The sequence below is a fragment of the Solanum tuberosum genome, unplaced genomic scaffold, assembly GCF_000226075.1.
Source record: "Solanum tuberosum cultivar DM 1-3 516 R44 unplaced genomic scaffold, SolTub_3.0 scf00058, whole genome shotgun sequence".
In the NCBI taxonomy this organism is placed as follows: domain Eukaryota; kingdom Viridiplantae; phylum Streptophyta; class Magnoliopsida; order Solanales; family Solanaceae; genus Solanum; species Solanum tuberosum.
The window spans coordinates 1,723,274-1,736,459 of record NW_006238982.1 but is presented as its reverse complement, the minus strand read 5'-3'; the positions used below and the strand labels follow the sequence as shown (position 1 = coordinate 1,736,459).

General features: G+C 36.6%; 1 protein-coding gene across 2 annotated transcripts in view; it reads right to left on the bottom strand.

The window, feature by feature from the left end:
- The window catches only part of LOC102590842 (phosphoinositide phosphatase SAC3-like), a 49,923-nt gene that overhangs the window by 14,668 nt on the left and 22,069 nt on the right, over nucleotides 1-13,186 (bottom strand). For both annotated transcript variants that reach the window (XM_015307438.1, XM_006344505.2), the window contains exons 6-13: nucleotides 9,091-9,278; nucleotides 8,914-9,011; nucleotides 8,541-8,674; nucleotides 8,322-8,450; nucleotides 5,445-5,826; nucleotides 3,437-3,558; nucleotides 3,135-3,248; nucleotides 2,687-2,875 (exon numbers count right to left, since the gene is read on the bottom strand). In XM_015307438.1, the coding sequence (XP_015162924.1) occupies nucleotides 2,687-2,875; nucleotides 3,135-3,248; nucleotides 3,437-3,558; nucleotides 5,445-5,826; nucleotides 8,322-8,450; nucleotides 8,541-8,674; nucleotides 8,914-9,011; nucleotides 9,091-9,278 (1,356 nt within the window). The remainder of the gene's footprint in view (nucleotides 1-2,686; nucleotides 2,876-3,134; nucleotides 3,249-3,436; nucleotides 3,559-5,444; nucleotides 5,827-8,321; nucleotides 8,451-8,540; nucleotides 8,675-8,913; nucleotides 9,012-9,090; nucleotides 9,279-13,186) is intronic.

Below are 13,186 nucleotides of genomic sequence, written 5' to 3'. Positions count from 1 at the left end.
GGTTTTATTTGGTTGGCAATTAGGGAAGCATGTCTAACTCATGAAGTGTTACAAAGAAGAGGTATACAGATTTGCTCAAGGTGTTTCATGTGTGGGGAAGAGGCAGAAGTTAATAGTCACTTATTCTTACACTGCAGAACAGCTGCAAATCTGTGGAGCATGTTCTTATGTATACTTGGAGTTAACTGGGTAATGCCCAAGACTACTTTAGAGTTGTTGAGACAGTGGGAAGGAGTGGGCAGAAGAAGAAGATCCAAAGAGGACTGGTGGAAATGCATCCCAGCCTGCATCTGGTGGACATTGTGGAAGGAAAGAAATGAAAGATCACATGATGGGAAACTTAACAGCACTCAGAAAATCAAGATGAATAGCTTGAGCCTGCTGTATTTTTGGTGTAAACAGGATTTGGTGGGGGAGGTAGATAGCTTAGTGGATTTTAATGCTCAATTGTAAAGTTTTGGCTGTTTTTTAGCTTTTGAAATTACCCCCTGGGGGCTGTAAATCCCACCTCATCAGGCTTTGCTGATGAGTTTTGATGTGAATATAAAGTTACCTTATCAAAAAAAACAGTACTGGGACTTTTAAAGTAAGTGCAGCATATAGGAAGTTGAACCACCCAATTATGCAGGCATCCAAATGGCCCTGGAAACACATTTGGAAGGCCAAGATCCCACACAAAGTGGCCTGTTTTGTGTGGTTACTGGCTAAGGAAGTGGTGTTGACACAGGAGAATTTGATGAAGAGGGGGATTACACTGTGTTCAAGATGTTTTTTTGTGGGGAAACTGCAGAAACAGTCAATCACTTGTTCATCCAGTGCAAGGTCACTGGCCAATTGTGGAGTCTATTCCTAAGGCGCAAAAACATCTCATGGGTCATGCCTGGTAGAATTGCAGAGGCCTTATACAGTTGGGAAGAAGCAGGATTACAAGCAAAGAACACAAGCAACTGGAGAATCATTCCTGCTACTATTTGGTGGACTGTCTGGAAAGAGAGAAATCTTAGAGTTTTTGAGAATAGGGAGAGCAACATGCAGCAAGTAAAATTGAGGTGTATTCTAACTTTGTGTTTTTGGTGTAATCAGATCTACTCTAATGACACTGTCTCTATCAATGATGTGTTAGACTCATTATAGGGATAGGACAGTGCCTTTAGAGTTCATTATGTAAATATGGTTTCAGTACAACCCATGTACTGATTTAAAGAAATAGAAACAGTTACCAATCTCAAAAAAAAAAAAAAGCTACGTATTATAAGTATGTTTTACGGATACATGATTATGCTTTCCAAAAGAAATGTTTTGGCTAAAAGCTTAAGTCCATGATATATGAGATGCTCAAAAGCTATAAGTATGAAATGTTGCCATAAGGCCCTGATTTGTAAAATGTATGGGGAAACGGGAGAGGACCGAACTTGGTGGATATTCACCTCCCAAGAGAGGCAGATCAGCTTCAACGATTTAGAAGAGTATCTAGCCATCTTGGCCAAGCTTCAGATCCCGACATGGAAGCCATTCACTGACCCCCAGGGATATATGGCCCTCCCTTGGTCCAGGAATTTTTCGCATCATATGGGGGTATACATGGTGCCTCAGAAAAAGTTGCCAAGGGCATTACAGAGACCTCTTGATTCTGTAGATCTCAGCAGTATGACAATCAACATATTCTACTATGGAATCGACTTCAGGGATTTGAGCACCACAAGGCTGGAGCCAAAGACCAGTTTCTTCCTAAAATGCCTCAAATATTTATGATTTTTTTATGTACATATTTATTAGATTTTAATAATTTATTGATGATTTAGTAGAGATAGTAAGTATGGTATGAAAGACTATTATTATATGATGTAGCCTTCATTCAAATAATTTTCCATTATTTGTATTATATGTGAAACGTTATGTATATTTTACACGAACCTACGCAATACCCGAACGCATACGTGATGGGATAAAAATATTTTGGATGTGCCACCTCCACTTTCACGTGGAATTGGAGGGAATGTACAACAGATCCTTAGTAAAAGGTGGCATAAATGTGTTTCAAGACTTGGCACCTGAGCAATTAAATAGAAAAATCTATTTATAGCCATCCATTCATTCACTATATGTAATATATTCATTTTATATATATATGAAGCAAGGTTTATGTAGTTGTTGTAGCTTATAGAATGAGAACATATTTTTTAACAAGAATATTTGATGTTATGTTTGTTCCTCGAAAGAAAATCGATTATCTATATCAAGTATTCAAGCTCAAATTCAAGCTACGTGAAGGCTATTCCTTTCTTTCTTTTGACATGATACAGTAAAATTTATGATTTTTTGGGTCTATCATGCTAGCGAAGAGTCCTTGTCAATCTCTAAATTGGTATTAGTCTTACTTTTTGTTAAAAGCTTCTATTCGGTGATGCTGGTCCAGAGTCAAGTTAGGGAGTAGGAGGTGGTGTATATATTGTCATGGTTATCAGATTTAGTGATGGATGGGTTGATCGTGGTATTATGGTTATGGTACAGAAGAGGTACAGTTACATACGGGTTACATGTGGGGTTGCTATTTTGCATACATGCTTTATTTGGTTTTAAATATCATGGTGGTCTTATCAGCTCGCATAGTGATTTACATATTTTTAGATATCATGGTGATCTTGACACCTAATAGACTTCCATCAATCATATAAATTTTGTGTACCTTGAATATGTCAAATCACTTTGACAAGTTGACATTTCTGGTGTTGATTCGGAGAGCACTTTGCTTCCTTCTTTTGACTGGTTAGACAGGTTAGACTTAGAAAGCCCCTTTCCAATACTACGAGTTGATAGGGGAAATTGACTTTCATGAAGAATGTTCCCATCCGAGAATGATCTTTGAAAGAGCGACCTGTTTATCACCATAAGTATATACAGTTATCCTTACATACTTCAAAAAAAGAATTTACAGGAAAAGATCAAGTCGGTAGGAGGCACATTTCTGCCATCGCTGGTGTAACACATATTTCAAAGTAAATTAATTAAACCTTGAAAATGCTACAGAATATCAAAGTCTTTGTCTTCTATATCTGTCTCATCCTAATTTAGATGATAAATATCTAATCTATAGAAAGCAAAGAGGCAAAACATCACAGCTTTGACAATTATACCTTCCACTGTCGCCAACATAGCTTTCCCCATTCCTACCCACATAGTAATGCTGATAGGAGTCCAATTCCCATATATCAGGTCTACCCTCAAGCGGTTGAAAGTAACCCAAAAACCTGCTCATAGAATGTCATCAAAATTCAAGTATCAGGATCATAGCCATTTTTCAAATTATCTGAAATCTTAGAGTAAATTGGCAAATAGAATATCAGAAGGAAAGAAGTTGAACTTAAAGGATTTGCACAAACTAAACCACTCACTAAAACTGCATTGGCACATAGGAATAAAGAGAAAATGAGCTTACACATTAATAGCATTTTGTTTTTCTGCATCCATGTAAGCGTTGCTGTAATATCTCTGAAGAGTCCTAAAGAACTCCTGTGATTGAATTGCAGCTCTCCACTGGCCCCTCCTCTCTGAAAATATCTACAGGAGACATTCCCACACTGTCAACTAGCCCAAGATCAAAACTATTAACATTGGTTTAGAAAAGATAGAACATACATGTGTATGTCCCGGGTTTTGTTTCCATTAGTATCGAGGAGGCATATGGGATAACAGCAAATAAAAATGAGGCAAGAATGACTGTATTTTGGGTCCTACCATTCTAGCTCCTTAAGTTCCATTTTCTGATCGCTGGATTGTATCTCACAAAAAAATTAGTTGAACTATGTTACTGGCTCTAGCTACAAGTCAAAAGGTTCTTTCCTTTCTCAATATGCAAGAAACTAATCACACCTTTAATTATTAGGATGAAAAGAAAAAATAGAATTGGGAGTACAAAACACATGCAGTCGCCACCCACGTACCCCAGAATACACAATAAAGAAGCTGCTTGTAACAATTTCTATGATAGTTTTATTCTTCAACTTCTTTTGTGAAAACAAAACTTCTATGATACTTTTATCTGCCTTGGGAGTACAGTCATTTCAAATATCAAAGAAGAAAACTGAAAGACTTATTTATCATCTACCTCATTAAAAATTATCACAAATAGTTCTCATTACAGTCTAGCAACCCTAATAATTTGCAGAAAGAAAATTACAGATGGAAGATTGTTCCATATTTGATGAATGATAAAGAAACCCTTAAAAGTTCTCTTATTTCATTTGTATTTTTGGTCCAAGTAAAGAGCCATGTTGATTGATCGTTGGACAAACTTGATGGATGTCTGTAAATGACTCGCGGGTTGTGTCATGTTTTCAACTTAACATAAATGTCACACCGATGAGCAGAGGCATATCCAGGATTTCTAGAAGACGGGTGCACCACTACTTTTAAGATAACTATTTGATTTGATTGTAGAATTTTTTTACGGTGACACAAAGTCAACGAGAAACTGTAATCAAGACTATCATTACAAGAAATCATCACTAACTTTAATATTTTCCTGGACGAGTTTTCATACTTTAAAAACTATTTATAGCATTATTAATTAAATATCTTATATTTTATAGAGCAAACTAAGCAACCATTAAAAAATTCTTCATCTATTTTGAAGTTCTTTATGCATTGAAAAAAATACTTAAATTCTTTATTTATGATGATTTTCACGAGAGTGTTTGAGGAGAAGGTACTCCCTTCATTAAGTTGTCATGGTTATTAAGAATATTTGGTCCAAAATATTATAATTTTAGGAAAATAAAAAAAACTTTTTTCTCATTTACTATTAATTGTTCTTGAAAGTAAACAATATTGATTGCATATCATAAAACACATAAATTTACACATTTTTTGTAAAGAAATAAGGATAAATTAGTCAACAATTACTTTTATTTATAATTTTTCAGGAAATGTGCAAAAGAAATATGGTAAGTACAAAGGTACAGAGGAAGTATTTGTATTTCTGAAAAGTTTGGAACTCAAATAAGAAGAATGTCAAATAAAGAGATGAAAAGAAGTATAAGAAAGAAGGGACAACTGGGAGAATGACTAAAGACACGGTAACCAATTAATTGATAAGTCAAAAAAATGACTTAAGGCACGAAAGCAAGAAAGAAAAGGAAACAATAAAGAAAGAGTTACAGTCTGGAATCAAACCCCGATCCTCATGACTAAGCTGGCACCCATCAACCGCCGAACCAAAGAGCTCACTTGAGCATGGGTTCACATACTGTTATTGAAGTATTTAACGAGCAAAAATTTAAAATACTACTGCTATACCCCGTCTCGGGAGGGAGCATGGGTTCACATGAACCACCCCACTCCACGTAAATCTGCCTCTGCTGGTGAGGTCCTTTTTAAAAATGAAATAATTGATTCATAAATAATGTGCAAAGAAGGAAAAGGGAAATGTTAAGCACTAGCATTACCTTGTTGTGAGCTGCAGAGCCACCATATTGATGAGCAAGTGTATCACCCATCCTCTCATAGAACCCCATTAATTCTTCTGCCAAAGGATCATCAAGGTCTATCTTTGTTGAATTTGTAACTCCTAATGCATGGAGTTGATGACCCAAAGCAGCCAATCCATATGCATACTGTGCCACATTTGTACGATCCAAGCAATCTATGCAATTTGTCCTTAGCACCCCCTTTTGGAACATTGTTGGTTTAAGATAGTCATTACTAACATAGTTACACCCATTGGTTTTCCCCTCTGAGTTATCTGACTCACCATTGTCATTATTATATTGTTTCTCAACAGCAGGGTCAAAATGTCTCAAAGGATCCACATTACTAGCAGCAGTACATCTGAGCCACATCATTGCAACTATTTTTAAAATACAATTCTAAGCAGCTCAAACATCCAACAAAAAAGCTAATGTATGCATGCAATTCAACTTTATCACTTTTTACTGACCTACTTCAAGTGGTAGCTCACATCAACGTATAAAGAGAAATATATTTCCTATCATCTTTGGAAAACTCTGAAGTGCAGAATTTCAAGCTGCATCACTGAACTGGAAGAGCCTTTTCACTCTTGTCGTAATGACTTGAAAGGTAGCAGATGTTTCATAGCGTCAAAAGATATTATAGCAAGGAATGTATAAGGAAGCCAATCAGCCAGACGGTTGTATTATTTCTAATGGAAAGGGACCGCAGAGAAGAGAGTAATATCATAAAATAGGTAAAGAGTAGGACTGGACCAAAAGCTTCCTGAAGGAACAACAGAGAAAATCTCTTCACATTGAAGAGAGTTAAAACCGCAGACTCTTGATAGATAGAACTGGAAAGAAAACTATGAGATACTATGTTATTTTTAATCAAGAATTACTAACGTATAGGTCGAGAAAATATGTTATTTACAGTACTAGAGAATGGATAAACAGAGGAGCCGGTAGGGTTCTGGGCAAGAGGCATGTAGTATTCATCATTTCGGAACAGATACATTCAAATCCCCTTTGCGGAACAAGAATCAATGCACGTGGATAGTTGACACGGCCTCCATTAGAAAATGTTGGAAGGCAGGTTGTGTCCAGAAACTAATAGTGTAAAGGTTCTTCTACACCTTTGCATTCAGCTCGGCTTTTCTACGACATCTGGACCTACTTATGTAGAAACATCTGTCCCTTTGTCCCATCTCATAGGATCAAATTTGATCCCAAGGAAACAATATAAATCGGATCTTAATTGATGATGAATAATTAGATTTAAAAAGAAACCACAAATCATATGCTTAGTTCTTATATCAAACTTGTAATTTTGTTTTAGAACTAATTATTCATGTATATCAAGCTAACTTCTTTAAGTATAAGCATATCCTCATGAAATCTGACAATGGCGCGGACTAAAACCTAATTATTTTTGCAGCATTCCTGCACAAATTCAAATCTAAATCAGCACAAGGTTGCCCTTTTACAGCCCCATATGTCTAGTGAACCTCTTCACCTGTCTAGATTGCCGAGATTGAGGTCTGATCACTTAGAACTTCAAATATGAAAACACCAACAAGTCAAACACCAAAAGCGAGATGTCTCAAAAGTTATAGTTATAGCCTATTGCTGTCGCAAAGACAATTATATACCCAGCCAATCAACTGAGATGACAGGCACAGCATAACTACAGACTACAGTTCCTTCATAATTCTGAGTATATGACTTTCTCCTTAATTTATTGGTGTGTTAGGATGTACGTGACCAATAACTGATCCAAACTTCAAGATACATGAAGCTCAAGAAATGATGATCATCATTGTTGAAAACATATTTAAGTAATTAAAAATAGGCTCTCTCTAATAGCCTAAGCTTTCAAATTTGATGGTCACACACTTCGACGTAATATCAAAGCAGGTAAAGGTACTAGGTTCAAGTCTCACCGCACACATGAAAAAGAATGAAGCCCGCAGGTGAAGAGGTGTGTGTAAAGACACAATTAAGTAATTATTAAAAGTATGCTCACTCTATTAGCTTAAAATTTTGGAAGAATGGTCACACTCTTCAACAATTACCATCCCTATGATGCAATTTGGCAAGATTCACATTCATTAGTCCATAAAATTTTCAAAAGCTTTTCAGAAGGGACAAAAAAGGGAATCACTACCTGGAGGAGGATACTTAATGCAACTACGCCAAAGAGGAAAAAACAATCCTAGATATCCAAGACCATGAGTGTAAAGAAACAATACAAAATTGATAGTTTTTCTGACATCTGTGTAGAGGAATAACTATAAAAAAAGTAACTATACAAGAAGAATGGAAGAGCTGATGTTCAGTTGGACGAGCGGGGGGAAAAAGAGAAGACGAAGGGCATGGAATGTGGTGCCATTTGCATTAATGTGGCTTGTCTGGAGTGAGAGGAATAGAAGAGCTTTTGAAGGTGTAGAGCCAAGTTTCCCCCAGTTAAGGAGTAGCCTTCATTCCTTATTTTCTTTTGGTGCACTCAGAAAGTCCCCTATTGTATAGATGATTGGGTGGAGCTTATAGAAAATCAGTTGATTGTGTAGATTCTTTACCTTTTGGTATACCACTTGTATATGGTATTTTTTTATGACCTTGCTTATGATATGTATTACAGTTAATTGATTAAAAAAAAGAGGGAATAAGGTGAAACATCAAAAAGAATGGAATACCATAAAAAGATAAGACTTCGATTAAGATGAGGAATGACCAATTGGACATGAAGTAACAATCAAAGAAATTGAACAGAACTCTACATGCACTACCACATGAAAACTGAAAACAGTTTATTTGTATAGAAAAAATGCCTTTCAAGTGTTTGCAGATTTAGCAAAGAAATGAATAACTTACTCAAAAGTGGGCAATTTCAAACATCCCTCGGATCTTATAGCTGGTGTAACTTGGCAATAGAAGAAACCTGTCAAATTCAATGCATATGTAGCCACTTTTCCCAGAGAAAACAAGACATTTGTAGCTTTGCTGAAAAAGGGGAAAAGAAAAGGCAAAAGTTATAGCAAATCAGATCTTTCAATAAGAAGTTAGAGAAACAGAAATAAACAAGCCAAATACCTTCGTGAATGCTTATTCAAATCCCAGTGGAGAAATCTAAGTCGATTTTCTTCAGATAGATCCTTATTGATGAATTCAATTGCATTAGCAAATTCAGTGCGAAGGATAGACTCCCGAGGCTTTTTTTCTTGGGTCTGTCAATTGAAGAATTTCACAGTTGTGAGATGCTTTTTTCCCTTTTTTCTCTCTTCTTTAAGCATATTAGCATGCCTAGTGAGCTAGGGATGAGGGAATCAGGGTGTTCAAGAAAGAAGGCTCTCTGCTCCTAAGAAGAAACACTGTTTTACTTGCCTCTTTAAGTCTTAAGATATTAAAACAGCATAGTTCTGATCCTTTGACAGAGAAACAACAGACCAAAAAAAGCACCCCTCACCTTAATCAGATCCAATATAATTATGGGGTTCCCATATCTCTCAGCAAGATTCTCGAAATGAAGTCTCGTTGCTTCATATGTCTGATCCCTCTTTGACACTAAATGACAAACACTAAAGTTAACCGAACAGCAATTTTTAAACTCTTACAAAGGTAGCATGAGTTAGCTTGAACATACATATAATATCAGGCTTCAGATTTAGTCGTGAAGTTTCCTGAAACCAAAAGAGCGGGATTGACCCACGATTTTGAACAACAGAACTAATTTGCACTGGGAAATCTTCAGGGACATCCTCAAATAGAATTTGCTCAGTCTCAACATCGTTCGCAACTTTACCATTTTCATTTACGCCTCGCTTCAGATATCTAGAAAGGCAAAAAGAATAGTTAGCACCAGAATTGAAGAGTAAGCACCAAGAAGAAAGACATGATGTCCAGATGAGAAATATAATTAATGAAGACTGATAGAAATGCCCATGTAGTAGAACAAAAACCTGAAACCTACAACGTTGCATAATAAACCATGCTAAGAAAGTACTACACAATCACCCAATTAAAAGGTAAATTAACAAATATAGCAAGACTGGGCATCTTTCTACAATAAGTTTTAAAGTTATGCTGCAGGTTGGGCAGCAATCCATCCAAAACCAGCAACTTCAATTGGTACTTTGGTCTTCCAAAGCATCTTCCAAGACCATGAGACTCCTACCCCAACAACTGTCCAAAATCTAGTTTTGTACCAATTTCCAATCTCCACCATTATATAAATGAGGGAATTTTGTAAGATAGGCCATAACTACAAATACAATTTCACAACCTGGCTCCTCTATATAAAATCATTGGAATAAAATCCCAGAAATATCTTTTATCATATTTAACGGTAATCAGCTTGTTCCGAGGTTCACTTTCTTCCTCGTTAAATCTCTCTAGTCATTTGCACAGTAGAATCTTGTTATAACCACATGCCCTCCAGCTTCCATCTTCTCATTTCTTTCTGTCAATTTGCATCTTTTGTTTCTCTCTGCATTTCCTTCCAGAGAAAATGACTCCTAATGGAGTTTATTTTCTTTTCAACTGCTTAAGGTAAACGCAATATTTGAAGGAATGCCAAGTTTACATGTTAACGGGAGGAAAAGCTTCTTATACCCCGTTTAATGAAGTGCCAAACATGGAAATCTTAAAGACAATGTTAGGGTGTGAAGTGGGTGGTCTATCAACTATCTACCTTGGATTGCCTTTGGAGGCCAAGTCTATGTCTATGGAAATCTGGAATGGGGTGATTGAGAAATGTGAGAAGAAGTTAGCAAGGTGGAAGTCCCAATATCTCTCCATGGGTGGAAGATTGACTTTGATAAACTCTGTGCTTGATGCACTTCCAACGTTTATGATGTCATTATTTCCTATCCCACCAGGAATCATCAATAGTTTGGATAGCATCCGGAGGAAATTTCTATGGCAAGGGAACAAAGACAGGTAGGGTTATCACCTAGTCAAATGGAAGGCAGTGATCAATGAGAAAAGATTTGAGGGATTGGGGATCAAGAATCTGAAGAATCAGAGTAAAGCTTTAAGAATGAGATGGCTATGGGAATATTCAAATGAAAATCGAAGTCTATGGGTCAGAGTCCTTAAAGCTAAATATGAGGAGAATGATAATTGGATGATAAAGGAGGTCACTACTCCCTATGGTGTTAGCTTATGGAAATCTATCAGAATTTTGTGGAATGAATTCAAAGTTAATACCATAGTCAAAGTGGCAGATGGAGTTAAAACTGTCATCTGGAAGGATGATTAGCATGAAGCAGGCAACATGGAGACACTATTCCTAGATATTTATAACTTAGTTTTACATCAACAGAGCACAATAGCAGAATTGTTGACACCTCAAGGGTGTAATTTTGTGTTCGAGACACCTCAATGATTGGGAAATACCAAGAGTAACAGAATTCTTCAACACCATCGACCAATTCAGTGATTTGAAGGCTGGACAAGACATTCTACAGTGGCAGGAAACAGTAACGGGACTTCTAAACTAAATGCAGCCTATAGGAAGATGAACCAACCAAACCAGCAGATACTCCGATGGCCTTGGAAAGCCAAAATCCCACAGAAAGTAGCTTGCTTTGTCTGGTTATTGGCTAAAGAAGTAGTGCTGACACAAGATAACTTGATGAAAAAGAGGATCCCTCTATGTTCCAGATGTTTTTACTGTGGAGAAACTGCAGAAACAGTGGTCCATCTATTTATACATTGCAAGGTCACAAGTCAACTATGGAGATTATTCCTATGTCTCAAAAACATATCTTGGTCCATGCCAGGGAAAATAGCAGAAGCATTACACAGTTGGGAAGAAGCAGGAGTACACGCTAAGAACAGAAACAACTGGAGAATTGTACCTGCATCTATATGGTAGACAATATGGAAGGAGAGGAACCCTAGAGTTTTTGAGAATATGGAGAATACTATACAAGTCAAGATGAATTGTATTTTGACTTAATGTTTTTGGTGTAACCAGATATACTCTAATGATATTGTCTCTATCAATTATGTCTTAGACTCATTATAAGGATAGGACAGTAGATTTTGAGATCTTTTGTAAGTATGGTTTCAGTACAACCCATGTACTGTGTTACAGAAATAGAAACAGTTACCAATGTCAAAAAAAAAAGGTACAGGTAATAATGATATTAAATAAGTTGGTATATCATGTGATACACTATTAACCAAAATGAATCTCCCTATAAAGGATAAATATTGTTTATTCCACATGGACATCTTCTTTGTGCATGTTTCTATCATATCCCTACCACATTCTCTTGACATTCCTTTTCCACCAAGTGGAAGACTAAATAAATGGTTGGGAACTTTTCAACTTTGCAACCCATACTATCTCCTAGTTCATCAATCATATTATATGCATTAATATTGAAAATGCAACTCTTCGTCAGATTTATTTTCAAACCTGAAACTGCCTCAAAGGTCAACGAATCCCCTAAGATAAGGTAATTGTTCCCTCTTAGTTTTCACAGAACAGAAATGTATCATCTGCAAATAAGATGTGTGAGATATTCCTTTCACCTCTTCCCTTGACACTACATTTTACATCCCCCAACCCTCCTAGCTTCTCGGGTTTTTTCAACATGGAACTAAGAATTTCCATTACCAGAAGAAAGAGATAAGAGGAGGGATTCCCTGTCTCAATCCTCTCTGGATCTACTGAATATTTCTATGAGCTGGAGCAACTGAGACATCGAAAAAGGCACTATTGGCATGGGAAAAGTTATGTGGTCCTCAAACAAACAGCAAGTTGTCTTAATATCATCGGTGTATTACTGAGGAATAAGATTGTTGTATGCAAGCTACTGTGCAATATATGCAAAAAGAAAGAGAAGTTATGGGTTGTATGGGTGCATACATACTATGTTAAGGGGGGGGGATCAAATATGGGATACAAGAGCAAACAGGCCTCATAGATGGTGCAGAAGACCTTTTCAGCTAAAAAAAACCTTGGGGAAGAAGGCTTTACAATGAATGATGTGCAACAAATGGAAAGATTCTTTATTAAAGGGATGTACACGAATCTGGAAGGTGAGTTTCAGAAGGTGAATAGGAGAAGATTGATATGCAATAATAACGGCTCTCCCAAATGGATGTTTATATTACGGATGGCTATACTTGAAACACTATACACAAGAGACAGACTTGTCCAATGGGGATTAGTTACTGAAAAATGAAAGCATTCCATTAATCAAACCAGAAAACTTTCTGTTGAATTACAGGCTTAAATCCACCTCTCACCAAATCATCTTTAACATATTGAGCAAATGGTCCCAATTCATGAGATTATAAGCATTTTCAAGTTCTAATTTGCAGGTAACACCTTTCATGCCTTTTTTTTTTTGAGAAACTGGTAACATTGTATTCCTCGGCATTAAGGGCTATGCTGGCCACCTCCAAAAGTGTTAGTTACATAGAAAAACCAACAAAAAAAAACAGGACTACTTACAAAGCTCCTATGAAATCCACTAGTTGAATTTCTTCTTCTATGTTCATTTCTTTACACCAAAAAACCTGAAGTGGTAATTACTTTCCACTAAATCTTCTCTATGGTGCATTCTTTCCCTACAAAAATTCTCTGATTTCTCTCCTTCCAAATGATCCACCAGATACGCAGGTACTGTTCTCCACCACCTCCGCTGGCTCTTACTACCTCCCCTTCTGACCCAACAACTTAGTAGGTCTGCTATATGTTCTGGCATAATCCAATTTAGGCT